This window comes from Vanellus vanellus, assembly GCF_965231255.1.
Source record: "Vanellus vanellus genome assembly, chromosome: 32".
NCBI lineage: Eukaryota > Metazoa > Chordata > Aves > Charadriiformes > Charadriidae > Vanellus > Vanellus vanellus.
Window position 1 is genome coordinate 91,470 of NC_138937.1, and position 24,401 is coordinate 115,870.

The window sequence follows — 24,401 nt, forward strand, 5'->3', positions numbered from 1 at the left end:
CCTAAATTAGAGGTTTTTGAACTCAAATTAGCGGCGACGAGCCACGGGGCCAGTGAGGTGGCCGAGGCCACGTCAGAAGCGGTGGGGGACGGCAGAGGGGGGGGAAAGAGGTCGAGTTTGTTCATCTTAAAAAGGGGGAAGGAGGGAGACGGCGGCGAATTTTGGGACTGGTCAGCGCCGCTTCATTTCCTGCGGTGGGCTGGAAAAAATAACTAAGGCGTTTATCACCTAAAAAACAACCGACTTTGTGGGGAATTGGGTTACTTCCCTGGCGGGGAGGAGAAAAATGGAGATTTTTTATTATTTTTTTTTTTTTTTAATCTGGATGGAGCAGGATTTTGAAACTCTCCTACGGCAAAAGGGGATGACCGTGGACTTTGCTGCTAATTCAGCGTTGAGCATGGAAACGTGGTGTCCCCCAGGGTCGGGTCGCGCCCGGTGTTGATTAATGTTTGCCCAAAGCTTTGGCTGAAGGAGGTGGGATTGTTGGGTCCACAGGCGGGAGGCGCAGGGGAGGATGACGAAGGTTAGGGTCGGCGGTGGGTGGGTAGAAGACAACCATCTATCTTCTACCGGGGAATGCAGGTCCTGTGCCCGAAGACGTAGGTGGGAGGACTTTTGGCACGGGAAAAGCTTTTCCCCCCAGGTGAAAAATTGCTGGAGGAGAGCACAGAAATTCTTGACTGCGATGACGGTGAGTCCCCGGCGCAGGGTGCCCCGAGAAGCTGTGGTTGCCCCATCCCCGGAGGTGTTCAAGGCCGGGTTGGACGGGGCTTGGGGCAACCTGGGCTGGGGGGAGGGGTCAGAAGTGGAAGGGGTCGCAACCGGATGATCTTTAAGGTCCCTTCCAACCCAAACCATTCTATGATTCCACGATCTCCACCAAAAGCCTTTCAGGATGGGTCCCATTCTGCTGCCCCACCTCAGGGCAGGGAACGGCGGCGCTGACCCCTTCCACCCCGAGCACGCCCTGACTTATCTCACCAAGGATGCCTGAAACACTTCTCTCTCTCTCTCTTTTTTTTTTTTTTTCGGTGCTGAGTGATTCATTTCCTCCTCCGAGTCACTTCTCGCAGCTCGGGGAGCTGCTGGGCCAGAGCTTCGGCGGTGGCCAAGAAGAAAGCGGCGACGCTTGGATTACTCATTTGCAATTAAATCGGCGACTCCTTGGCTTGAGCGCGTACGGAGGAAGGAGAGAGGTACGCCAACCTATCGCAGGGCTGTAACCAAATTTGGCCGATGGGCCCCGGCTGAAAGTGTAAATATACGCTGAGCTGTTTCAGCCTGGGCAGGATTTTTGACCTGGAAACCCCTCGGATGGGGTTCGTTCCCGCTCCTGGTGGTTAAACGCCCTCCTGCGGGCCGGGATCACCTCCGAAAGGAGCGGTGAGGACGCCGAGCTCTGCCGTACGGAGCCTCCAGCAGCAACGCCGAGCTTGGGGTATCCCCCACCGACCCCCAGGGCTCGTCCGCCAGCTGGGCTCAAACACACCCGGGAAAAAGAGGGGGGAAAAAAGTGCCTTTTTTTTTTTTTTTCTTTTTTTTTTTTTTTTTACCCCCCCGGTAATTTTGTGGTTTGGCTGCTGGCAAGGGGCAGGGAGGCATCCAGAAGCCGTTCTCGCTGCCGAACGCTCCCCGCTGATTATTCGGGACTCGGAGCTCACGGGTCAGGACGAGGAACTTCTTTTTCCTTCTTCTCTCTTTCGCAGCAGACTTTTGAAGACCTTGAAATGCCTCTTGGAGTGACTCAGGTTTCAGAGGGGTGTTGCAAAACTGCCTTTCGGGCAGAAAAGCTGCCCGAAATTCCCCTTTCTCCGCCCCTCCTTCCTTTTACATCCTTTACGGGGCTGCACTTTTCAAAAGAGACCTCCCGGGTCAGATAGCAAAGGCTGATCGAGAAGGAAACTCCCGGCTGCTGCTGAAAGAGGAAAAAAAAAATAAATTAAAAAAAAAAACCACAACCAAACAAACAATTAAACGAAGCGAAAGTAATCGTGTCATTCTTCTTCAGCCATGGCCGAGTGCGACCCGCTGGAGAGTCTGCAGAAAGAAGCGTCTTGCTCCATCTGCCTGGATTATTTCAGCGACCCGGTGTCCATCAACTGCGGACACAGCTTCTGCCGGGACTGCATCACGCGATGCTCGGGAAAATCGGACCGCCGCTTCGCCTGCCCCCAGTGCCGGGGAATCGCCCAGAAAAGAAAATTCAGACCAAACCGCGAGCTGAGGAACCTGGCGGAGATCGCCAAGAAGCTGAGCTCGAGGGCAGGTTACGCGGCCGGCGCGGGCAACCTCTGCCCGAAGCATCAGGAACCGCTCAAGCTCTTCTGCCAGGAGGACCAGACGGCCATCTGCGTGGTCTGCGACCGCTCCCACGCTCACCGCGCTCACAACGTCTCCCCCATCGAAGAAGCCACCCAGGAGTGCAAAGTAAGAAATGCTCTAATGTTTTGGGGTTGTTTTTCTTTGGGTTTGGCCCATCAGAGGCTGAGGTCCACTAGCCAGGGGCTTCTCCACCTTCCAGGGTGGTGGGACACTGGCACAGGTTGCCCGGAGAAGCTGTGGCTGCCCCATCCCTGGAGGTGTTCAAGGCCGGGTTGGACGGGGCTTGGGGCAACCTGGGCTGGTGGGGGCGGAACTGGGTGGTCTTCAAGGTCCCTTCCAACCTCAACCGTTCTATGATTCCCAAGGGAAGGATGTCCCACAGGATTTCCCAAGGTTTGGTATGGAGCAGGTTGGGCTGAGCTGCTAGGTCATCCAGCTGGGGTTGCTTTGCATCGCTGCCTTGGCTCCAGCCCCGCCTGGATGCGACGCAGCCGCCGCTGCCTTGGGTGCAGACCATGGCCATGCATCTGGGCGGTCTGCAGGTGCCCAGATCCATGGTGAAGGGCACAGCAGAGACTTCAGGGTGCTGGGTCAGACCCCGCAAAAATCCACTTTTCAGGTCACCCCCGAACAGCACGACTTGACTAAAGCCAGGTTTTCACCACCACCTCCAAAGCGGGATTTCCGTTTCAGCTTCTCAGCTTGGATCCCTTCACGAAAAGCCACCGCTTTATCTGCTGTCACCTTCTCCGGGGGACCACGAAGGCAGCTGAGCCCGGTAGCTCGTAGAAAACACCCAAATTAGCAGAGCTCCTCCACTCACTTGTGCCCCAGCGGAGCTCCTGCTGCTAATTTTTGTGCAAGAATTGGATGGGAAGTCCCAGATGAGTTGTCCTTTCCGCTGTAAATCTCTCCCCGCAAAGGAATTTCTTTCTGACCAACTGTCTCAGGATAACGGCGGCGGTGCCGGGAGGCGTTTTTAATTCCCTTGAGGGAGGATGGGGAGAAGGGGGAGGAGGAGGATGATGATGAGGAGGAGGAGGATGAGGAGGATGATGATGATGATGATGATGATGAGGAGGAGGAGGAGGAGGAGGAGGAGGAGGAGGAGGAGGAGCAGGATGATGAGGAGGATGATGATGATGATGATGAGGAGGAGGAGGAGGAGCAGGATGATGAGGATGATGATGATGATGATGAGGAGGAGGAGGAGGAGGAGGAGCAGGAGAAGAGGAGGAGGAGGAGGATGATGAGGATGATGATGATGATGAGGAGGAGGATGATGGTGATGAGGAGGAGGATGATGGTGATGAGGAGGAGGATGAGGATGAGGATGATGATGATGAGGAGGAGGATGAGGATGATGATGATGATGAGGAGGAGGAGGATGATGATGATGATGAGGAGGAGGAGGATGATGATGATGATGAGGAGGAGGAGGAGGAGGATGAGGATGATGATGATGAGGAGGAGGAGGATGAGGATGATGATGAGGAGGAGGAGGAGGAGGAGGATGATGATGGTGGTGAGGAGGAGGAGGAGTTGGAGGAGGAGGAGCAGAAGAAGAGGAGGATGATGAGGATGATGATGATGATGATGAGGAGGAGGAGTCGGAGTCGGTGCTTGTGCGGAGGAAGCTCGGTGACATTTTCGTCCTGCCCACGGGGGAAGAAATGACTGGGAATGGGGAGGTGAAAGGTGACATTAGTCACACCGCGAGCACGACACGTGACGACGTGAGGGGCAGGAGGGAGAAAATAAGCTGATAAAAAAAAAAAAAATGAATTAAAATTCGGAGGTGCGTGTCCTGCAGACATCCCTTGGCATTGGTCACGTTAGGAGCAGATGTCGAAAAAAGTGGGTGTTTGGAAGGTGCAATTCACCTCCTCCTGAAAAAAAAACCAACCCCAACCCCAACTCTGGGGACGTTACTCATCATTCCCCGGTCTGCGGGCGGGGCTGAAGGCGGCAACTTTGGGCAGAAACGCTGATTCTGTGGGTGTTGGGAAGTTGCGGCAATCTGGGGGACCCGATTAAGGGTAAAACCAAACCGACAAACACAAACTGTGGATGTTGCGCTCACAGGGGGATAAACCGAACCAACGGAGGCAGAAGGGGTCACGGTGACCGCGGAGGAGTATTGGGCAGAACTACGGCGGGAGGAGGGACCGTCGAGGACCAGAGGAAGGGCGCAAGTGGGGCTGCGGTGCTGAATACCGCCTTTGCGGGACTCCGCAGTCACCAGGCGCTTCGCAGAAGAAGTCTGGGGCCGAGAGGGGCAACGGAATAAAGAGCATTTCAATACTTTGGGTTGATGTCTCAATCCTTTTTAATTTATGTTGAAATACTCTTCGTTTATATATTTTTTTTTAAATTTAGATTTAAATACTTTGGGTTGATGTTTCAATCCTTTTTAATTTATGTTGAAATACTCTTCGTTTATATTTTTTTTTTAAATTTAGATTTAAATACTTTGGGTTGATGTTTCAATCCTTTTTAATTTATGTTGAAATACTCTTCGTTTATATTTATTTTTTAAATTTAAATACTTTGGGTTGATGTTTCAATCCTTTTTAATTTATGTTGAAATACTCTTCGTTTATATTTATTTTTTAAATTTAAATACTTTGGGTTGATGTTTCAATCCTTTTTAATTTATGTTGAAATACTCTTCGTTTATATTTATTTTTTAAATTTAAATACTTTGGGTTGATGTTTCAATCCTTTTTAATTTATGTTGAAATACTCTTCGTTTATATTTTTTTTTTAAATTTAGACTTAAATACTTTGGGTTGATGTTTCAATCCTTTTTAATTTATGTTGAAATAGTCTTCGTTTATATTTTTTTTTTAAATTTAGACTTAAATACTTTTGGTTGATGTTTCAATCCTTTTTAATTTATGTTGAAATATTCTTCGTTTATATTTTTTTTTAAAATTTAGATTTAAATACTTTTGGTTGATGTTTCAATACTTTTTAATTTATGTTTAAATATTCTTCGTTTATATTTATTTTTTAAATTTAGATTTAAATACTTTTTATTGATATTTAAATACTTTTTTCTTTATGTTGAAATATTCTTTGTTTATATTTATTTTTTAAATTTAGATTAAATACTTTTGGTTGATGTTTCAATACTTTTTTCTTTATGTTTAAATATTCTTCATTTATATTTATTTTTAAAATTTAGATTTAAATACTTTTGGTTGATGTTTCAATACTTTTTTCTTTATGTTTAAATATTCTTCGTTTATATTTATTTTTAAAATTTAGATTTAAATACTTTTGGTTGATGTTTCAATCCTTTTTCTTTATGTTTAAATATTCCTCATTTATATTTATTTTTAAAATTTAGATTTAAATACTTTTTATTGATATTTAAATACTTTTTTATTTATGTTTAAATATTCTTTATTTTTTTAATTTAGATTTAAATACTATTTATTGATATTTAAATACTTTTTTATGTTTAAATACTTTATATTTAATTTTTAATTTATATTTAACTACTTTTTTATTTATGTTTAAATATTTTTTATTGATATTTAATTTTTAAATTTATGTTTAAATACTTTTTTATTTATATTCAAATATTTTTATTTATATTTAAAAGTTCGGGGAGGGGGGTTTCTCCTGCTCGAACACCCCAGGAATTAGCTAAAGAGCAACCCTGAAGCCGCGCATCCCTCTCCCCAACAACTTGCAGGTTCATATTATTATTATGATGATGATTAATTATTATTAATTTTTCTGCCCAGGAGCAAATCCAAAGCAAACTGAAGAGCCTCAAGGACGAAAGAGAAAGGCTCCAAGGATTAAAACTGACCGGGGAGAAGAGAAGCCAGAAGTGTCTGGTAGGTACGACCCACTGCTGTATGCACGGAAGGGTCTTCTGCGGCTTAAAAGGTGTTGGGTCAACGCCTAAATTTGCGGCGAGGAGGGGAAAAGCCTCCGACTGCTCTGCCCAGATGGGACCATCTCTCTTTCCATTTGCTCCATCCCCGTGAATGAAACGCAGATGTTTCTCGAGGGGAAACGTGGGCAGCCAGGGAACGCTAGCGGAGAGCGAGGTGGTTTCCGAAGGGTTGAAGGGAGGTGCTCGCAGCTTCGCTGAGCCGCCTTTTTGGCCAGAGGAGACGGGCACGTGGGTCCTCCCGGGGAGATTTGCACGATGGGGTTGGGTGGAGCTCCAAAGGGATGGTGCTCCAAGACCTCTCCATCCCCGCCACAGACTGCTGCGCCCCAGGAGCTGCTTTCTACCATCCAGCCCTGGAGATGGGTCAGCCACACCAAGCGCGAGGTCCATGGGGGTGCTTGTGTCCCACTCGGACCCTGGTGGGAGCTTTTCTGCTGCTGCGTAGCTGTCTGGGCCCTGGTGAGGGTGGTGGCTCTCATGGCACCTGCACATCCAGCTGCAGACACATCTCAGTGCACCGTCACAGATGTTTCCACCACCTCCCAACCCTGTTTTGGGCTACCAGAGGTTGGGGTGGGGGGGCGGAACCGTAGCTCTAAGGAAGTGAGAGATGGGGATTTCCTCAAAAGCAGAAAGCACCACAGATGTTTCACGGCAGCTTCAGGAGGACGGGGAAGGCTGCCGGGGTGAAGGTGAGCAGAGAAGGGCGATGGCTTTCCTGCTAAATTAAGCGGGGATGGAAGGAAAACACCACGAACGTGCTGCTGGTTGCTCGTGCCGCCGTCCCTGGCCTGGATTCGGTCCCGTCCCATCCGACCGCTGCCCTCAACGCCCAAACCAGGGAGTTCTGGGGAACTGCACGTGCCACGGACCGTTTCCAACAGCCTCCGGCAGGATCTCACCCCATCTGAATCCTCCTCTCCCTCCGGTGTCCTCAAACGCTGTCCCGGCAGGATTCGCCCCATCGAACGCTCGCAAGATGCCTGCACGCCACGCCTGGACTTCTCCAGGCTGTGGGAAAAGCATGAAGCAACGTTGCCCGTGTGTTTCTCGAGCCGAAAAATAAAAAAATAAAAAAACCAAACAACACCACAAAACCAAAAATGGCCGGAAGTATCTTATCATGGCATCACAGTCCTTGCTCCAGGTTTGGTAGGTCTCGTTTTGTTTTTTTCTGTTCTCATCCCTCCCCATCTGCTCCTTGCAGCAGCAGACGAGAGCCGAGAGGTGGAAGATCATGTCGGCGTTTAAGCAGCTGCACCAGTTCCAGGAGGAGCAGGAACGTCTCCTCCTGATGTGGCTGGAGGACGTGGAGAAGCAGATAGTGCAGACCCAGACAGAGAACGACAGGAAGATCTCCGTGGAGATCTCCCACCTGGGCAACCTCATCCAGGAGCTGGAAGGGATGAGCCCACAGCCGGAGAATAAATCCCTGCAGGTGAGAGCGAGGCGCTGGGCGATGGAGTTTGCAACACTTTCAATGTGCCGTTGAGGTGGTGCTGTCTTCCCCCTCTCCCCAATCTCTTTGCCTCGCCATTTTGAGTAGTTCATTTAGGTGCTCATTCCATGAAGAAGCCGTGTCATACATTGTACGTCAACATCATATCCAACCCATGAAGAAAAGGGCCCCAGAATTAGTCTTTCAGCATCTTGGAAGCGCCCACCAACTGTTTCCCTCCCAAGCCCAGGCAATGCGAGGGAGATGCCCCGTCCCTGGAGGTGTTCAAGGCCACGTTGGACGGGGCTTTGAGCAACCTGGTCTAGTGGAAGGTGTCCCTGCCCACGGCTGGGGGATTGGAACTAGATGGCCTTTAAGGTCCGACTCCAACCGTTCTATTAGATGCACAGCAGCAGTGTTTGGAAGTGGACGCGATACTCCACCAGCTGCCTTTGAGCATTTCTTCTCACCAGGGACCAGGTTGAAGGGACCAAATGGGCCGCTGGATGAGTGCAAGAGGTCTCTGATCTTGCTCTGTGCCGGCACAGGAAAATCTAAACCCAGCAAAACGTGCTTGCAAACAGCAGCTGAGGGAGATAAGAGATATAAACGGGCCTGAAGATCGCTCAGAGTTTAATTCCCATCTTCTCTCTCCTTTAGGACGCCAGGAGTGCCTTGACCAGGTACGTGGCTCTCCCTTTCTGGCTGTCCCCAAGCACAATGGCACAAAGCGGACAGCAATGGGGGAGCAGGAGGGGTTCCCAGTGCTCAGGGTGAGGAAGAATCTAGGGAGGAGGTGGCCTTGGGGCAAGGTCACGTCCCCACCATCTTCTCCGCTCAGCTGGAGGAAGCCAATATCCACCACTGAGGAGGCCCAGAGCAAGTGCGTCCTCCACAGGGACACTGGGACCACTGATAAGCCCAGCAACATCTCAGCTGGCTCAACCTGATGCTTGGGGAGGATTAAGCTCACCCGGCAGCTTTTCTAAGCAGGGTTTCTAAGGTAGCTCGTTCAGCAAGGAAGGAATACAAAAGTCTTCTCCTTCCAGGTGCGAAGCAAGGACTTTCCAGCAACTGACAGAGAAGTTCCCCAGAGTGGAAGAGAGACTCAAGGATTTATCTCAGAAAAACATCGTGCTGAAGGAAGCCCTGAGGAAATTCAAAGGTACAAAGGGGGGGGGGGGGGGGGGGGAAATAAAAAAAAATAATCTAAACACGCTTCTGCAGCTGGAGAGGAGTGGACAGCAGCCAGTTACCAGCATAAAGCCCCAGCTGAGGAACGCTAACGAGGAGTTACTCAATAACCCTCCTATCTGGGGCTGGAGCTGGAAGAGGAGGGGGTAACTCCGTTCCCAGCAGTATTTACGGGCGCCCGAACGCTTGAGTAACACGAAGGACTAACGCGAGTCCCTCCCTTCATCTACAGGAAGGAAACGAATCAAATTCTTGATTCCGGTCCTGTTTAAACCAAACCGACCGTAGGTAACGTCTAGCCATCCATGAAGGGCGTCAGCGCGAAAAAGTCAACACGTCACAAACGGATGGCGGTGTTTACATAGATAAGCCCTGAATGTGCTATTTTGAGGCCATTCTCCACGTTCAGATAACTGTCCCATTCCCTCCTCTGATCTCCAGTTAGTAATTGGTGCAGCCAACTCGGGATTAAAGAAAGCTCCTCCTAAAGCTGCCCATGTTGGGTTTGAAGGTCCATCTATCCATGAGCTGGACTTGTTCACCTGGTGGGTTTACTTGTTTTGCAAGGGGAAAAGTGCACCTCCGCGTATTTACCCATTTCTCTTTCCTCCTCTCTCCCTTCCAGAGAGTCTCCCAGTTGAACTGGACGTGCAATGGGGTAAGTCTCAGGAGGTTGGAGGTACATACTGAGGTGAAAAAGGGGGGCCCAAGCGAGAAAAAGACAGCAGAAGCAGGGAATTCGCGTTTTCCTGGTGGGTTGGCAAGAGGAATTCCTATTCCACTTCGATCGCAATTAAAAATAGAGCCTTTAAATACATATTTATGGAGAAAGCTTTTACCAAAGCTTCAGTCAGGCCAAGATTTCATCCCTGGGACAAAACCGGGGGGGTATAGATGAAGTGAAATGTCCATCACCTTCCCTCTGACACGTCGTTGTTCCTTCTCTCGTGCTTTCCTTTCCCCATCAGCAAACGTGACTCTGGATCCGGACACAGCAAACCCCCACCTGGTCCTCTCTGAGGACCGGAGGAGCGTGAGGTGGGATGAAACGCCCCAGAATTTGCCCGACAACCCCCAGAGATTTGACACCTACTGCTCCGTGTTGGGTTGCGAAGGCTTCACGGTGGGGAGGCACTACTGGGAAGTGCAGCTGGGGAACAGGGGATTTTGGGCGGTGGGGGTGGCCAGAGACTCGGCGTGGAGAAAGGGTTGGATTAACCTCGACCCTTCCCAGGGGATTTGGGCCGTGGGCATCTGTGGGGACAGGTTTCAAGCTTTCACCTCCTTCGAAACAGTTCAGCCTCTGAACGGGAGGCCGAGGACTATCCGGGTCTCTCTGGATTACGAGAAGGGACACGTGGCTTTCTTCAACGCCGATAACGAGACCTTGGCTTTTGCTTTTCCTCCGACTTCTTTCAATGGAGAGAAAATCCTGCCTTTTTTCTGGGTTTGGGAGTCCAGGATCCAGCTGGCTCCCTGAGACAGCAAGACGGACATTACCTGCTCTGGACAAGCTTTTGGTTTCATCCAGCAAACCACGCTATATTTCGGGACTCTGGGGATGGTAAAGAATAAAAGTAGAGCAAACAAGTCCCGGTATCCACTTGGAATCTCATTCTCATGGGGTTTTTCCAAGAGCGGCAGATTCAGAAGGGATCCTTTTGGGCAGCGGTCTGGGTTTTTCAACATTCGGGTGCTCTCCAAGATTTCGTTAGGAAATATCACCCTGGACGAGCAGGAAAATGAAGCCTATGGGTTGCCCCCGGGACACCGATTTCACGGCGTTAATCCCTTCCGCTCCTCTCCCACCTTTTCCAATTTCTCCTTGGTGTTCAACCCTGTTGGCTGTTGACATTCAACAATGATGTTCCTGCAGGGCTGGAGAAGCTGGATCCGGCTCCTGGTTTGGTTACTACAAAGGAAAAGAGGATACCACTGAATTAAGAGTAATACCTGCTATTCCCCCCTCCGAGACCTCTTATGAGCCAAAAACCCTCAAAAACACACACATTTTGAGGCTTTGGTGTTAAACCCCGTGGATTTGAGCTGCCTTCCACAGGGTTGTGGGGTGGGAGAAATCAGAGGTTGGGGGAGGTAAAGAGGAACAGAAAGAGCTGGAACTCTGCCTTTCTGCAATTTATATCTATATATCTGTATATCTATATTTGGGTCAGAAAGCTTAGTAAGCAGTTTTATGAAAGTTTTTATATGCAAAATGACTTTATTAAAGTGCCCTTCTATATTTCACGGGCTGTTTTCTCTTTCCTGTTAGAGAGAAACGGGGAGAAATGGTGCTGTGCCGCCGCCAGCAGGGCAAACCCTGGTGGGCTTTGCTGCCCTCTCTTGACCCGCTTCTTGTAAAGCTCAAATGAAAGCACTTAATGAAGCCCTTCTCGCTTCATCGCAGCTGTGATGGGAGGGAATAGCCTGAAAAACAGCTGGGCTGGGAACTGGTTGAAAGGTAACAGCGAATGAATGATGCTGGAAAGAGGGGACAACCACCATTTTTGAAAGTAAGGGCACCTAAAAAGGCAGAAAAGGAAGGAAAAGCATCAGTCCAGACTCTCAGCTCCATCACCACAGACCAGAGAAACCTACCGGGACCTTGCAGGGTCTTGGAGGCACCAGCAGTCTCCAGGGACGCATGAGCATCTTTGATCCATAGCAGCGTCTGCAGGCGTTGGTCTGATGTCCCACCTTACCCCAAGGGCAAAGCAGATGTCCCGGGGGGCCAGGAGCTGCAGAAATTTCTTCTAATTGTGCGTTTTAACGCTTAGGATCATCCAAGAGATGCTGGAGTCCTCCCAAACAGCCCTACAGGGGCTGTCCTGAAGGGTATTGAGGTCCTCCCCAAGCCCTGGCCAGGTCCTGTCCCTCCTGATGTCTCAGAAGCATTTTCAGCCAGTGGTTGCCGCCCGTCCCAGAACTCCTGTTCTAGCTGCTGTTGAGTCACCAAATCCACCGATCTCCACCGATTGGAAGGAGAGGCTTTGGAGACTGAAAAATCCGGGTGTCTTGAGGGGAAGGGTTAAAACGAGATGGGCATCTCCAATTCTCTTCCTCCTCAGCTGTTGAGCTGCTGCTCCCCAGAGAAACGAAAGTAAATATATCACCTAAAGCCCCGCTGGAAAGGGGCTGGACCTCAGTTTAACCAATGGCTTCGAATCAGGAAGAGAAATCTCACTCCTTCCTGTGTTTTGGTTTTTGTTTTGTTTTGTTTTTTTCCGAAAGCGAAAGGAACTTGCAGGGGGAAAATTCTGAAGGTTGCCCTTGCCATGTCAGCTGGGGCGTCTGTGGAACACCGCCAGGATGAAGACCCCTGCTCCACCTGCCTGGCAATTTTCCAGGACATCGTGTCCTTGCACCGCGGGCACAGCTTTTGCCAGGCTCAGAACAAGGAAGGACTGACCACCAACTTCTCCTGCCCCCACGGCAGGGAGATGGCGCCCCCGCAGGGACTCCAACCCAACGAGGAGGTTGCCAACGTCGCTGAAGTAGCCGAGAGTGCGAACCCGCGACTGGTCAGAGAGGTGGAAGGAGGGGAGAACTTGTGCAAGAAGCACCAGGAAGCCCTCAAGCTCTTCTGCGAAGATGAGGAAAAGCTTATCTGCCTGGTGTGCGACAGGTCCAAGGTGCACCGCAACCATTCTGTGGTTCCTGTGGATGAGGCTGCCCGGGAGTACAAGGTGAGGGGTTTACGGGCATGTTGAGGCACAAAGGGTCAGAAGCTGCTGGTGTGGCTGCTCTTGATGGGTGTGGATACCTGTGTAGCCTTTGGTGGGTGGGATAAACCACCTATGGATTCACCCATCCTTATCTCTTGATACCAACTATTGAGGTTGGACATAGGAGCGCCACGCTCTTGGGGACCAAGGGGTCCTCTCCCCCAGGGTTTGGCCACGAGCAGAGGCTTAGGCAAGGGTAAGAAGCAGATGCGTACGATTTCTCACCACCACAATCCCCGTGTAACCCTTTTAACCGCACAATTTGCGGTGTCAGGCGTTTAACTGAGCCTCATGAGGGTTTGTTTATCCAGCAGCCGTAAACGTCTCTCTCCTCCGGGATGTGGGTCCCTTACCAAGATCAGTAGGAAAAAAAGAGAAGAGAGATCCTCAGCCCTTTTTCCTCTCCCACAGCCCCCTGAAATCCCGAAATCCCTGTGACCTTGGTTAAAAAAATTAAAAAAAAAAAAAAAAAGAAAGGAAAAAAACCCAGGGAGGTAAATAGCTTTGAAACCGTCATGGGTGTCACAAAACTTCGCCAACGCTTACTTCAGGAGCAGTCAAGAGTTCCCCGTTGTTTCTGCTGAGCGTGCCAGACTACAATTAATTAATTAATCAATCAATCAAGGGACTTATTTCTTTCCTCTCAGAAACTAATTCAGAAACAACTGTGTCTCCTGAGATCGGAGCAAGAGGAGGTTCAATCTTCCGCGGAGGACAGACGAAACAGAATCCAGGAGTACACTGTAGGTGCCCGTGAGTTTTGCTTGGTAGAGGATGGAGGGGAAGAAAGGAGGAACATCTCCTTTTCCTCTCTGAGGTGGTTGGATGAGGTTCAGGGGGTGTGGGGTAAGGAGAGGGGGTTTGCATCTTCCCCAAATGCCTCTTTTTGGTGGACCCCACTAATGCACAGCCAACCATTGACCCTTGATGCTCTTGTCCCGCCCTCTGCTTTCCTTTTCCCTCGGCAGAAGAGGAAAGAAGCTGCAAAGCAGAAGATTGTGATGGGATTTAAGAATTTGCACAAGTCCCTGGAGAAGCAGGAGTCCTTTTTTCTGGCCCAGCTGGAGCAGCTGGACACAGAGATAATGAACGCGCATGAAGAAATCCTCAACAGGCTTTTGGAGGAGATGAGGAGCCTGGGCACGCTGGCTGAGGAGATGGAGAGGACATACCTGCAGCCGCACTGTGAACTCCTGAAGGTGAGACCCATGGCTCTCCAGCTCTTGGTTTTCTACCCCAACATGCTAAAAGAGGGACTTCGTTAGAGTGGGACCCTGGGACTCCAAGGGGCAGTGTTCAACATCACTAAGTCTCTCTTTGTCTCTCATCTAGGACATCAAAACCACCATGATCAGGTATGTGGTTCTTCTCCTATCAAAATTTCACCACAATAGAGCAGCTTTGTGACAGGCTACTGGGAGAAATCATGTGGGGACCGGCTGACTCTTCTGCAAGATAGCCTTTGGATTTGCCTGAGGACACTGGGGTTTGGAAGGAGGGCTCTCCCTCTCTACTTAATTAATGATGAGTTCAGACACATACCATCGCAAACTGAACTAGGAGGAGAGGTCCCCGTTTCTGAAGGGTGCAGGTTCCTACACTCTCAAAGTGAATATCTGCTGGGAACACTTTGGGGCAGAGTCTTGCTGAAGACATACCTCAGCGTAGCAAAAATGAGCATCAACCCGGAACAAGTCATTAGGGTGCAGCGAGGGCTGGTGGGTCCCTACGGAGCTGCACGCAACCACGCAGGGAGCAGAGACATCACCAGCCATAGCCCCATTCCACGTACCTGAGCAAGGAGAGCCCAGCAGGGCTGGGGGCAGCCCAGAACATCAGGCAGGTCCATGGGCAGGAGGCAAGCCAAGAAGACAGCCCATGGGGTGGCTCCACGGGGTCCATAGACCATGCATGGATACACCTCCAAAGCATCTTGCAAAACAGCCAGATACTTCCGGGCTCAGCTTAAATAGAGCCCCTGGATCATGGGTGTGGGTGGGGGGGTCCAGGTGGGTCTACTGATTGCTGTTAATTCCCATTAGGTCCCTGACATAACCTTTCATAGCTGAAGCCAATCGCTGAGCAGCTACAAGGGGGATGTGTGATCATGCTGTGTAATCAGCTGTCCGAGACGTGCGAGATGGCGCAGACCATCCAAAGACCTTCCCTCCGCTAATTCTGCCCGCGGAATGTTGATAAAACGGGGAGTAGCAACCTACAACCAGGTGGTAAATCCATCCCCTCTTCTCTTCCAGGTGGGGGAGGGAACCTTCCTCGCAGCCGCTCGATATTTCCCCTGAGCTGGAAAAGAAATTCTGTGATTTCACAGAGAAAACCACAGCCGTCAGGAAGGCTATGGAGAAATTTCAAGGTACAGGTTAGGGGCTGACCTGCTGGAAAGCGACCTGGGAGTCCTGGTGGACAACAGGATGCCCATGAGCCAGCAATGTGCCCTGGTGGCCCAGAAGGCCAATGGCATCCTGGGGTGCATCAAGAAGAGTGTGGCCAGCAGGGCGAGGGAGGTTCGTACTCTGCCCTGGTGAGACCACATCTGGAGCACTGTGTCCAGTTCTGGGCTCCCCGGGTCAAGAAGGACAGGGAACTGCTGGAGAGGGTCCAGCAAAGGGCTACGAAGGTGATTGGGGGACTGGAGCATCTCTCTGATGAGGAAAGGCTGAGGGACGTGGGGCTTTTTAGTCTGGAGAAGAGAAGATTAAGGGGGGATCTTATCAAAGCTTGTAAATACTTCAAGGGAGGGTGCCAGGAGGATGGGACCAGTCTTTTATCAGTGGTGCCCCGTGACAGGACAAGAGGTAACGGGCACAAACTTGAGCGTAGGAAGTTCCATCTAAACAGGAGGAGGAACTTCTTTCCTTTGAGGGTCGTGGAGCACTGGCACAGGCTGCCCAGAGAGGCGGTGGAGTCTCCCACTCTGGAGACATTCCAAACCCGCCTGGACACCATCCCGTGCAACTGCTGTAGGTGACCCTGCTCTGGCAGGGGGTGGGACTGGATGATCTCCAGAGGTCCCTTCCGATCCCGACCATTCTGTGATTCTGTAATCATTGTACCCCCCTCTGTGCGTGGGGGAATTTTGTATGCGTAGTCCTGTTTTCCTCCTCCCCTTCCACAAGTTTCTCTACATTCCCCCAGGCTTGGTCCCGACTCTCTGGATTTTTGCAGAAATCCAGAATCGGACCAATTGATCTTTCTGCCTCTCACATTCTTCTCTTTCTCTCTCTTCTAGACTTACTGGATTTTCAAATTCCATTCACAGGTAAGTGAATCAAAGGCGTGCCCAACCAATCCAGCATATGAAATCAAATAGTACGGTAAAACAAGCTCTGCTGCCCCCAAAGATTAACCTAAAGTGCTCTGCTGCCTCCTTTCCTCCTTCTCCCATCCTGGTCCCACCACGAGGCAATGCCTGGAGGGGTCCCAAGCAGATGGGATGGATGGGACGGGAGAGAAAAAGCCCCGACCCCCCCCAGATCTGCTGTAATGAGCCTGATTTTTCTTTCCACCTCCAGCACAGATGACGCTGGACCCGAAGACGGCCCATGCCAAGCTTTACCTCTTGGAAGACCACAGGGGCACGTGGTGGGGAAGCTTCGAGCAGGACCTGCCCTCCAACCCGGAGAGGTTCAAAGTGGATCCCTGCGTGCTGGGCTCGAGGGGCTTCACGTCGGGTTGGCACTGCTGGGATGTGGAGATCTACGGAGAGGGCATGTGGGCCATAGGGGTGGCCAAGGAGTCGGTGCCGAGGGAGCATTACTTGCCCCTGAAGCCCGAAGCGGGGGTATGGGCACTGTGTCATAACAGAGATGGGTACAAGGCTCTGACCTCTCCTGATGTCACCCCCTTGGCTCTACGCAAAGTCCCCCGGCGGATACGGATCTGCTTGGACTTCCATGAAGGGAGGGTGGTGTTCTTCGACGCTGTGCACAAGGCACGGATCTTTGCTTTTCTGCAGGCTTCTTTCGAAGGGGAGAGAGTCTACCCGTGGTTCCTGGTGATGGGGGATGCTCACCTCAAACTTTTTTCCCAAGGCAGAGGGGAAAAAATCCCCAAAGCTATCCACTCACCCTTGAGGAAGAAACCAGGGGCTAAGTTTTGACCCAGTTCCACCAAAGGGACACGAAAAGGTAGCGGTGTGCAGGTTCCTTTCCTTTAGTGGAAAAATGAGAGGGTTTCCGTGCCTTAAACTATATTCTGATCTTTTAATTACTAAATGGCTCTTATTGGGCGCCTGCAAACTTGCACTGATGGGGAGTTAAAAGTAAGCGTGCAATTCTGAGTAATTTCTGCCTTATATGTTTGCTTTTTGTTGTTGTTGTTTTGTTGTTGGGTTTTTTTTTTCCCCATGTGTTTTCTTTGGAAGTTGCTTAAAATAACTGGAGGAAGGAAAAGTCATCCTCGTTCCCCTCTAAAACCCACTGGGCAGGGAGATGATAAAACCTGAGTTTTCTGCACTGTCAAACCCAGCAAATCTGTGGAAAGAGAGGTGCAGCAAGCCAGGGGTTGGAGTCGTCTGCAGCTCGGTGGGATCCTGACTCTGTGTGTAAAGGGGGAGTCAGAATTGGGAATAAACGCATAGAATTGGGACTGCTTCTTTTGGTGCCGCCTCAGTGTGATCCCTGATGCACCGGGCTTTGGTCAGGCAAGAGACCGGACTTTTTCTTTGAGAACATACAACAGACACAAAGGTTCAGATGAAGGTCCATCGAGTCCTCGGCCTTTCCCCAGAGGTCAGCACTTAGGAAAGCAGGTGGAAGCAGGGCAAGGATGCCTACGGCACCAGGAGCTCCATTTTTGCCAGCGAAATGGGTAATTAAACAATTAGAAGGGTCTAACGAGAGGCACAGAGAGATTTGATGTTTGGCTGTGCCCCCTGTGGGGCAGTTGCAGCAATTTGATCCTTCTCCTTTCCAGATAATCCCAATCCCTCTTCCCATCCATCCTGGGCTTCAGTTTGGTGGCCTAGACCTTGTCCACCTTGGACTGGGAAGCCCCAAATTGGTCCCCATAACCAGATATGGCCTCACATGGACTGGCGGAGGGGAGCAATCCCTCTCCTCTCCACTCTTGCTAACGCAGCCCCACGTGCGGTTGATACAACAGAATGGTTTGGGTTGGAAGGAACCTTAAAGATCATCTAGTTCTAACCCCCCCTGCCATGGGCAGGGACACCTTCCACCAGGGCAGGTTGCTCAAAGCCCTGTCCAACCTGGCCTAGAAGACACAACGCTTTGGTGCACAGTCCCACCACTGACTCATGGACAACTTGTCACCCCCAGGGCCCCAAAGTCCTGTTCCATGGTTGGTTCTGGTACAGGAGGGTATCCCACCCCGAGTTCCATGAGATTTCTCCCCAGTCACTTCTCCAGCCCATCCTGGTCCCGCTGAAGGACCGCCCTGCCCTCCTCCAGCCTCTTATCTGCTAACTCACATCTGGCTCAGAAAGCCAAAGGAACCAAAACTGGTGGGAGGCCGGCAGGAGGCGAGGAGGAAGCATCGCACACACTCACCCTCTTCTCACTCCTCTCCGTGCCGCCGTTCCGTGGCGTTAGGGCTGGGAGTTGGTTTCCCCCGTTTGCAACCAAGCCAGGAGGAGGAAGGTCCTCCTCTTCTTTCCCGCAAAACCAAGCTCCTTTGATCCTATCCAGGAGGGAGGTAGGTTGGGAAGCGCCATGGCTACGCAGAGCCCGGCGGAAAGCCTGCAGAGCGAAGCCTCCTGCTCCATCTGCCTGGGTTATTTCCAAGACCCCGTCTCCATCCACTGCGGCCACAACTTCTGCCGGGCGTGCATCACTCGCTGCTGGGAAGGGCTGGAGGCACATTTCTCCTGCCCCCAGTGCCGGCAGACGGCTTTGCAGAAGAGTTTCCGTCCCAGCAGAGAGCTGGCAAAAATTGCCGAAATCGCCAGGCAGCTGAGTCTGCGGGCAGGAGGAGGAGGAGGAGGAGGACGGGAGAACCTGTGTAGGCAGCACCAGGAGGCTCTGAAGCTCTTCTGCAAGGAGGACCAGCAGCCCATCTGCGTGGTCTGCGACAGGTCCCAGGCTCACCGCTTCCACGCCGTGGTCCCTGTTGAAGAAGCTGCCCAGGAATATAAGGTGAATATAAATGATAATAAATATAAGGTATATAAATAAACATAAGGTATGTAAATAATAATAAATATGAGGTGTCCTCACACCCCACGGAAAATCCCTTTCCAAGGGCAAAGCGAAGCTGTTCGGCTGCATCCGCCCTCCGCGGTGCAGCCGCAAAAAGGGATTTTTCAGGTGTCATTTACCCACGTGCTTCCCGTTGGCGTGTTATTGCATGGATGTTTGGGTTTGTTTGTTTTTTTTTTGCAATGATCCTATTGGGATTTCCCCCCCTCCTTTTAATTTTTTCATCTTTGCCAAGAGCCTGGAAGAAATTAAAAAAAAAAAAAACAACAAACCAACCTCGTTAGCCTTTTTCCTCTTTGAATTCTGCTATTGGCTTGACTGTACTGAGATACTGAAAATGATAAATATTCAAAACATGTAAAAAACACCCAAGAATTCCTTTTTTTTTTTTTTTTTAACATCAGTTATTGAGGGCGATTTTGCATATCTGTTCCCTTATTCACTGTCTCTTTAGCTTCAAATATGGAGAAATAACTATTTTTTTTCCTGCATCTTCCCCTTCTCTGCGCCTTTCCTCTTTTTCCTGCCGATCTAAATCTGTTCTCATTGTCTTTCTCACAATAAATAAACACATAAATAAATAAATAATTGAGCACGTGGCAGAGTGGTGCAAACACAGGGCGACGCCGTGCAGGATTCGTGGGGAAGACCTCCTCGCCGCAAGATGTTGATGCTGAAGGTTTCTGTGGGTTCAAAAAAAACCCAAACAAACCCCACTGTAAATAAATCCACTGAGGGTTGTTAAATACAGAGATATTTATCCCAGAGCCACCAATTTCTGGAGGCCGCGAGTGTTTTTGAGGGAAACCTCACGACGTGCTTATCTTGCTCTTGCAAGCTTCCCTGGCCGGGGGCTAGTGGTTGCCGTCGGTGTTTTGCTCTTTTGCAGAATTTTTCACCACTCTTGCAGGTTGTATTTTCTTTGCCCAGATCTTCAGAACTTTGTTAGGTCGCTTGTGGACCTTCCTTCTCCTCCTCCGGCTCAGCCCCTTGCAGAGGAGCCAACGTTTAGGCAAAGCTTCTCCCATCCGAGACAAGGGCAGAAGTAATTTTAGAGGGATTTTTTAGAAGAGGGAATTTTAGAAGTAATTTTAGAGGGAATTTTTTAGAGAAGGAATTTTTTTTTTTTTTTTCTCGGTTCCTCCAAGAACATCTTTTCTTTTTCCTCAGGAAGAAATCCAGGCTCGCCTGCAGGCTTTAAAGGAGGAGAGAGAAAAATTCCTGGAAAGCAGAAAAACCAGAGTGAGGAAGAACGTGTACCTGGTAGGTGCCCTCCAGCAGGAGCCTGGGGGAAGGTGGCTCTCTCCACCCAACCCCAGCATTGCTGGTGTATTTTGAGGTTGGATCTCGCATATTTGGGTTGCAGAGTGTTGCGCCGTTTGCGCCGGGCCAAGCCTGTGGTTATCTGCCGGGGTTTCACATCAGCTGGAGTCTGCACTGGGGAGATAACACTGCAGTTCCTCTGCGCGGGAGCTGGGAGGGCAGAAGGTCCCCAGCCTGGGGTAGAGAGATGGGCTGGAAAGAGGTTTTTTTTTCCCCCATAAACTCTATAAATCTTCATCTTCCGGTCTCTAAAGGGCTGAGAGAGAGCTGGGGAAGGGCTTTTGACAAAGGCTTGTAGGGATAGGACGAGGGGGAATGGCTTCAAGCTGGAAGAAGGGAGATTTAGACTAGATATTAAGAAGAAATTTTGCACTCTGAGGGTGGGGAGCCCCTGGCGCAGGGTGCCCCGAGGAGCTGTGGCTGCCCCATCCCTGGAGGTGTTCAAGGCCGGGTTGGACGGGGCTTGGGGCAACCTGGGCTGGGGGGAGGTGTCCCTGCCCAGGGCAGGGGGGGTGGAACTGGATGATCTTCAAGGTCCCTCCCAACCTAAACCATTCTATGGTCTTGCAGAGCCCAGTTGAGGTTGCACCTTTTGGGTTTGCTTCCAGGCCAAGCCTTCTGATGGCGAGATGGCTTGGTGTTAAATTCACCCTCGTATCGACTACCCCGCGGAGGACATGGTATCCTGAGACCAACCTGGTGGCCTTGAAGCACTAATCTCTTTTTCTTGGGCGTGGTGAGATTTTTCTGTAGCCCCCATCACCTCCTCCTGCCCATCTTGCAGAGCTTCGCCTGAGGCTACGCCCATTCCTTCTGCAAAGGTCCTCGCAGCCCCACAGATGTGCCCCTAACAGAATCTGGAATGATGTAAAAACAATCCACGAGGGAAGTTTTTGCCAGGGTTGCAGGCGCTAGAGTCGCGGAGATGACTGCAGCACAGGGAGGTCTCCTGCTCCTCTTTCAATCCCCTTTGCCCTCATCTCTCGTCCCGGCAGGAGAAAACCAAAAACGAAGCGAAGAAGATAGTGTGTGAATTTGAGCAACTGCATCAGTTTTTGAAGGACCAAGAGCGCCTCCTCCTGACCCAGCTGGCAGACCTGGACAGGGCCATCACCAGGGTCCAGGAGGAAGCAGTGGCAAAGGTCTCAGAGGAGATGTCCCACCTCGACACCCTGATCTGGGAGATGGAGGGGAAATTCCAGCAGCCGGAGGGCCAATTCCTGCAGGTGAGAGCCCAAAGCATCAGGGATGGTGGGGAAAGGAGGGACAGAGCGAAGCCTGAGACCTGGGAGCCCAAATTCAGCCCCATGGGAGCTCCCTGGTGTCCCCTAGCATTGCTGCAGGTGGGATCACCGCACGCGTAGGGTCCTTCTTTGCTACCGCATTGCCATAAACTGTGTTGGGAGACCTTATTGTTCCTCTTCCCCAACTGTCTCTCCTCTCTCTTCCCACCTTTAGGACATCAGGAGACTCTTGAACAGGTAATGTGGCTCTGCGTGACTCTCCCCACACCCCGGTGCTTGGAGAGGTCTGGGGGACGCCTGGGTGAATCCGGAGGTCGGGGTTTCGGACCAGATGGATGCGGTTGATAGCTCAGCCTCTCACGAGCGGCGCTTTGTGTTCAGAAACCTCTGTTCAGCGGCTGCCTGGGGGAAACAAACTGCGGAGAAACAGGGCAGGAGAAAAGGGGGGATTTTATTTGCTCCTGGATAAGTATCCTCAGCCCATCCCTTACTTTCTCCTGGATTATTTAATGAGAACAAAACGAGCAATCAAATACACCACACACATTTTTTTTTTTTTTTTCTTCTCCCCTCTTCTCCTCTCCTTACAGTTGTGAGATGATGAAGTTCAAACCCCCGGTGGAGATTTCCTCCGATCTGGAAAGAAGACTTGAGGACTTTGTTCAGAGGAACGTCCTCGTGAGAGGCACGCTGAGGAAATGCCAAGGTACCGAAGGCGCGTTGCCTTTTGTGCCTGGTATTGGGGACAAACTGGGTTCTTGTGTGCTGGCTGCTAATGCAAAACCCACCTAGTAGCTGCTGTAAATAAACCCAAGCTGAGAATTGAGAATTTTAACCAGAGAAGGACCCCGACAGTTTTTCCTGGGGCAAAAAGAGTTGGGAAGCGGAGAGGAGAGAAAAAAAAAAAAAAAAAAAAAAACGAGCCCAGCGAAGGAGTCTCCTCTCCCGCGTCCCACATGAAAAGCAAATTCAGAGCTGCAAATTCAGGTGCGGTTGTTCCCATCGCTTGCAAGCTGGTGGGAAAATTAAAGTTGCACGTGGGTACAAAGCCGGTGAGGGGATGATACAACACGGGGTGTGGGGGGGGAAGAAATCTGTTGCAGTGTCTCCTGGAGGTGAGTCTAGCTTGGCCAGGAGGTTCATCTCCCCTGGCTTTGGGAGACTTCGTGTCGCAATACCCGCACCAGAGCCAGTCAACCCAGAGCCTTCGCGCCCAGCCAAGCCCTCCCACCCCCGACATTCCCCCTCCCAAGTCTCCCTTGAGCTGTTTCGCCTCCCCGGCCTGCACGACAAAGCTAAGCTGCAGCCACTTTGCCTGACACGTGGACCTGACACCGCGAAATCTCTCTCCTCTTTAGACAGCCTGATGTTTAAATTGCAAGAGCCAAGTAAGTCGGTGGTAGCGGGTGGGAGAAAAATGGGGTTTTGGCTTGTGGAAGAGATTCCCTATGGAAAAAAAAACCAAACCAACAATGCAATTCCCCCCCCCGGGAGAGGAAGGGAAGGGTGGCAGCATCCTGATGTTGATGCTCCTGGTGTACCCAGGGGCTGAGATATGGTCCTGATAAAGCTAAATGCCCCTCTGGGACCCAAAGAAAGGGAAGACCTGAGCAGAGCGTTTGTGCTTCCCCTTCCCTCCCCGTGACTTTCCCACCACCCACTCCCCATGCTTTGTCCTCTCCCCCTTCGCCTTCCACCCCAGAGACATCTCTGCTGGGAGACCCCAAGGATAGGACCAGCCCCAAACCTGCCCATGCCCCCCATGAAGCATCCAGAACTGGGAGAAGCAGGAGAGCAGGGCTGGTCCCAGACACTGGGAGGAAAAGAAAGATCTCCAGTATCTCCTGGGGCCAAGCCCTACCTCCAATGCTCTGGTTGTCCCTTGTCCTGCAGCCAACGTCACCCTGGACTCATCTACGGCTCACCCCAACCTTCATCTCTCCGAGGACCGAAAACAAGCCAGGGGCCAGCTGATGCAGCAGGACCTCCCGGACAACCTGGAGAGATTTGACTTTGAACCCTGCGTGCTGGGTTGTGAAGGCTTCACCTCGGGGAGGCACTTCTGGGAGGTGGAGGTGGGCCAGGGGGGTGTCTGGGCTCTGGGGGTGGCCCGAGCGTCGGTCAAGAGGAAGGGACCGATGAGCCTCACTCCCAAGGAGGGGGTCTGGGCGCTGGAGGCTTATCACTCCCTCACATCCCCCCGGGCCAACCTGCGCCTGAACCCGCTCCCCAGGAGGATACGGGTCTCCTTGGACTACGAAGGGGGGCGGGTGGCATTTTTCAGCGCAGACGATGACATTCCCATCTTGGTTTATACCAGAGCCTCCTTCAACAGGGAGAGGGTCTTCCCCTGGTTCAAGATGGGGATGGGGGCTCGTTTGCAAGAAATCACCCAAACACCACCTTCAGAAGACCAGTCCATGACCGGGCAGCTGATGTCCCCTCTGGACTGGGTAGGGTTCAGGTTTCCCCTCCGGATCTGTCCTTGAGATGTCTGTCAATCAGACCTTAATGAAAGGGACATTTCCTGTGTGATTGCCAGCTGTTTTGCTGTGGTTGCTCAAGGCATCGTGCCGAAGGAACTTGCTGGTCCTCTCCCGTGTCCATCTCCACCGGGAGCTTTGGGATGGCACCTGTATGGCAAGGGTGGGGAGATGGGACACCAGCAGACAGCGGTGAAGAGGAAGGATTAGCCGGTACGAGGTGATGGAGTCGGCATATCAGAAGGAAGGGGACATTGAGGGGTTGACCAAGGATGGAGAGCACTCAGGACTTTCAAGCGTGTGGTCTTTTTAAATTGGTTTTGCCTTTAATGGACTGAATCCTCCTGTTTATATCTCTTTCCAAAGTGTTTTCTTTCTGACATCAATTACAAGGCAGATCCAGAGTCTGTTCTACCAAGAGAGGTGGCTTTTCACTACAAACTGGCTTGGTTTGGGGAGCTGGTCTCTATCTCTGTCTACATTTCTGATATTTCTTTTAAATAAACGAACATTTTTGTTTGCACTCTCCACTTTCTGCCTTGCTATGCGTGTATTATCCTGGATTTCTTAGCTTTTG

At 51.0% G+C, this 24,401-nt stretch overlaps 2 protein-coding genes across 2 annotated transcripts; both read left to right on the top strand.

Moving 5' to 3' along the window:
- Positions 1–1,228: 1,228 nt before the first annotated feature.
- On the top strand, positions 1,229–17,279 carry LOC309682773 (uncharacterized protein). Its single transcript, XM_082496888.1, has 15 exons — positions 1,229–2,430; positions 2,945–3,103; positions 4,474–4,635; positions 6,084–6,179; positions 7,449–7,679; positions 8,340–8,362; positions 8,729–8,844; positions 9,499–9,531; positions 9,842–10,351; positions 12,105–12,559; positions 13,246–13,341; positions 13,567–13,797; positions 13,931–13,953; positions 14,854–14,969; positions 16,129–17,279. The coding sequence occupies exons 1-15, from the start codon at positions 2,014–2,016 to the stop codon at positions 16,713–16,715; spliced, it is 3,255 nt and encodes a 1,084-aa protein (XP_082353014.1). The 5' UTR covers positions 1,229–2,013; the 3' UTR covers positions 16,716–17,279.
- Positions 17,280–18,090: 811 nt separating this feature from the next.
- Positions 18,091–24,347, top strand: LOC309682743 (E3 ubiquitin-protein ligase TRIM39-like). Its single transcript, XM_082496861.1, has 8 exons — positions 18,091–18,711; positions 19,945–20,037; positions 21,093–21,323; positions 21,556–21,578; positions 21,932–22,047; positions 22,700–22,729; positions 23,235–23,794; positions 23,884–24,347. Exons 1-8 carry the CDS (start codon positions 18,289–18,291, stop codon positions 24,046–24,048), a joined length of 1,641 nt encoding a protein of 546 aa, XP_082352987.1. The 5' UTR covers positions 18,091–18,288; the 3' UTR covers positions 24,049–24,347.
- Positions 24,348–24,401: the final 54 nt, after the last annotated feature.

Bases quoted from the DNA above. Each gene is read 5' to 3' on its own strand.
- LOC309682743 (XM_082496861.1), top strand. From the start codon at position 18,289: ATGGCTACGCAGAGCCCGGCGGAAAGCCTGCAGAGCGAAGCCTCCTGC. The intron at 20,038-21,092 runs GTAGGTGCCCTC...TCGTCCCGGCAG, and splicing joins TGAGGAAGAACGTGTACCTG to GAGAAAACCAAAAACGAAGC. The intron at 21,324-21,555 runs GTGAGAGCCCAA...TCCCACCTTTAG, and splicing joins CGGAGGGCCAATTCCTGCAG to GACATCAGGAGACTCTTGAA.
- LOC309682773 (XM_082496888.1), top strand. From the start codon at position 2,014: ATGGCCGAGTGCGACCCGCTGGAGAGTCTGCAGAAAGAAGCGTCTTGC. The intron at 2,431-2,944 runs GTAAGAAATGCT...TCCACTTTTCAG, and splicing joins AAGCCACCCAGGAGTGCAAA to GTCACCCCCGAACAGCACGA. The intron at 8,363-8,728 runs GTACGTGGCTCT...TTCTCCTTCCAG, and splicing joins GCCAGGAGTGCCTTGACCAG to GTGCGAAGCAAGGACTTTCC.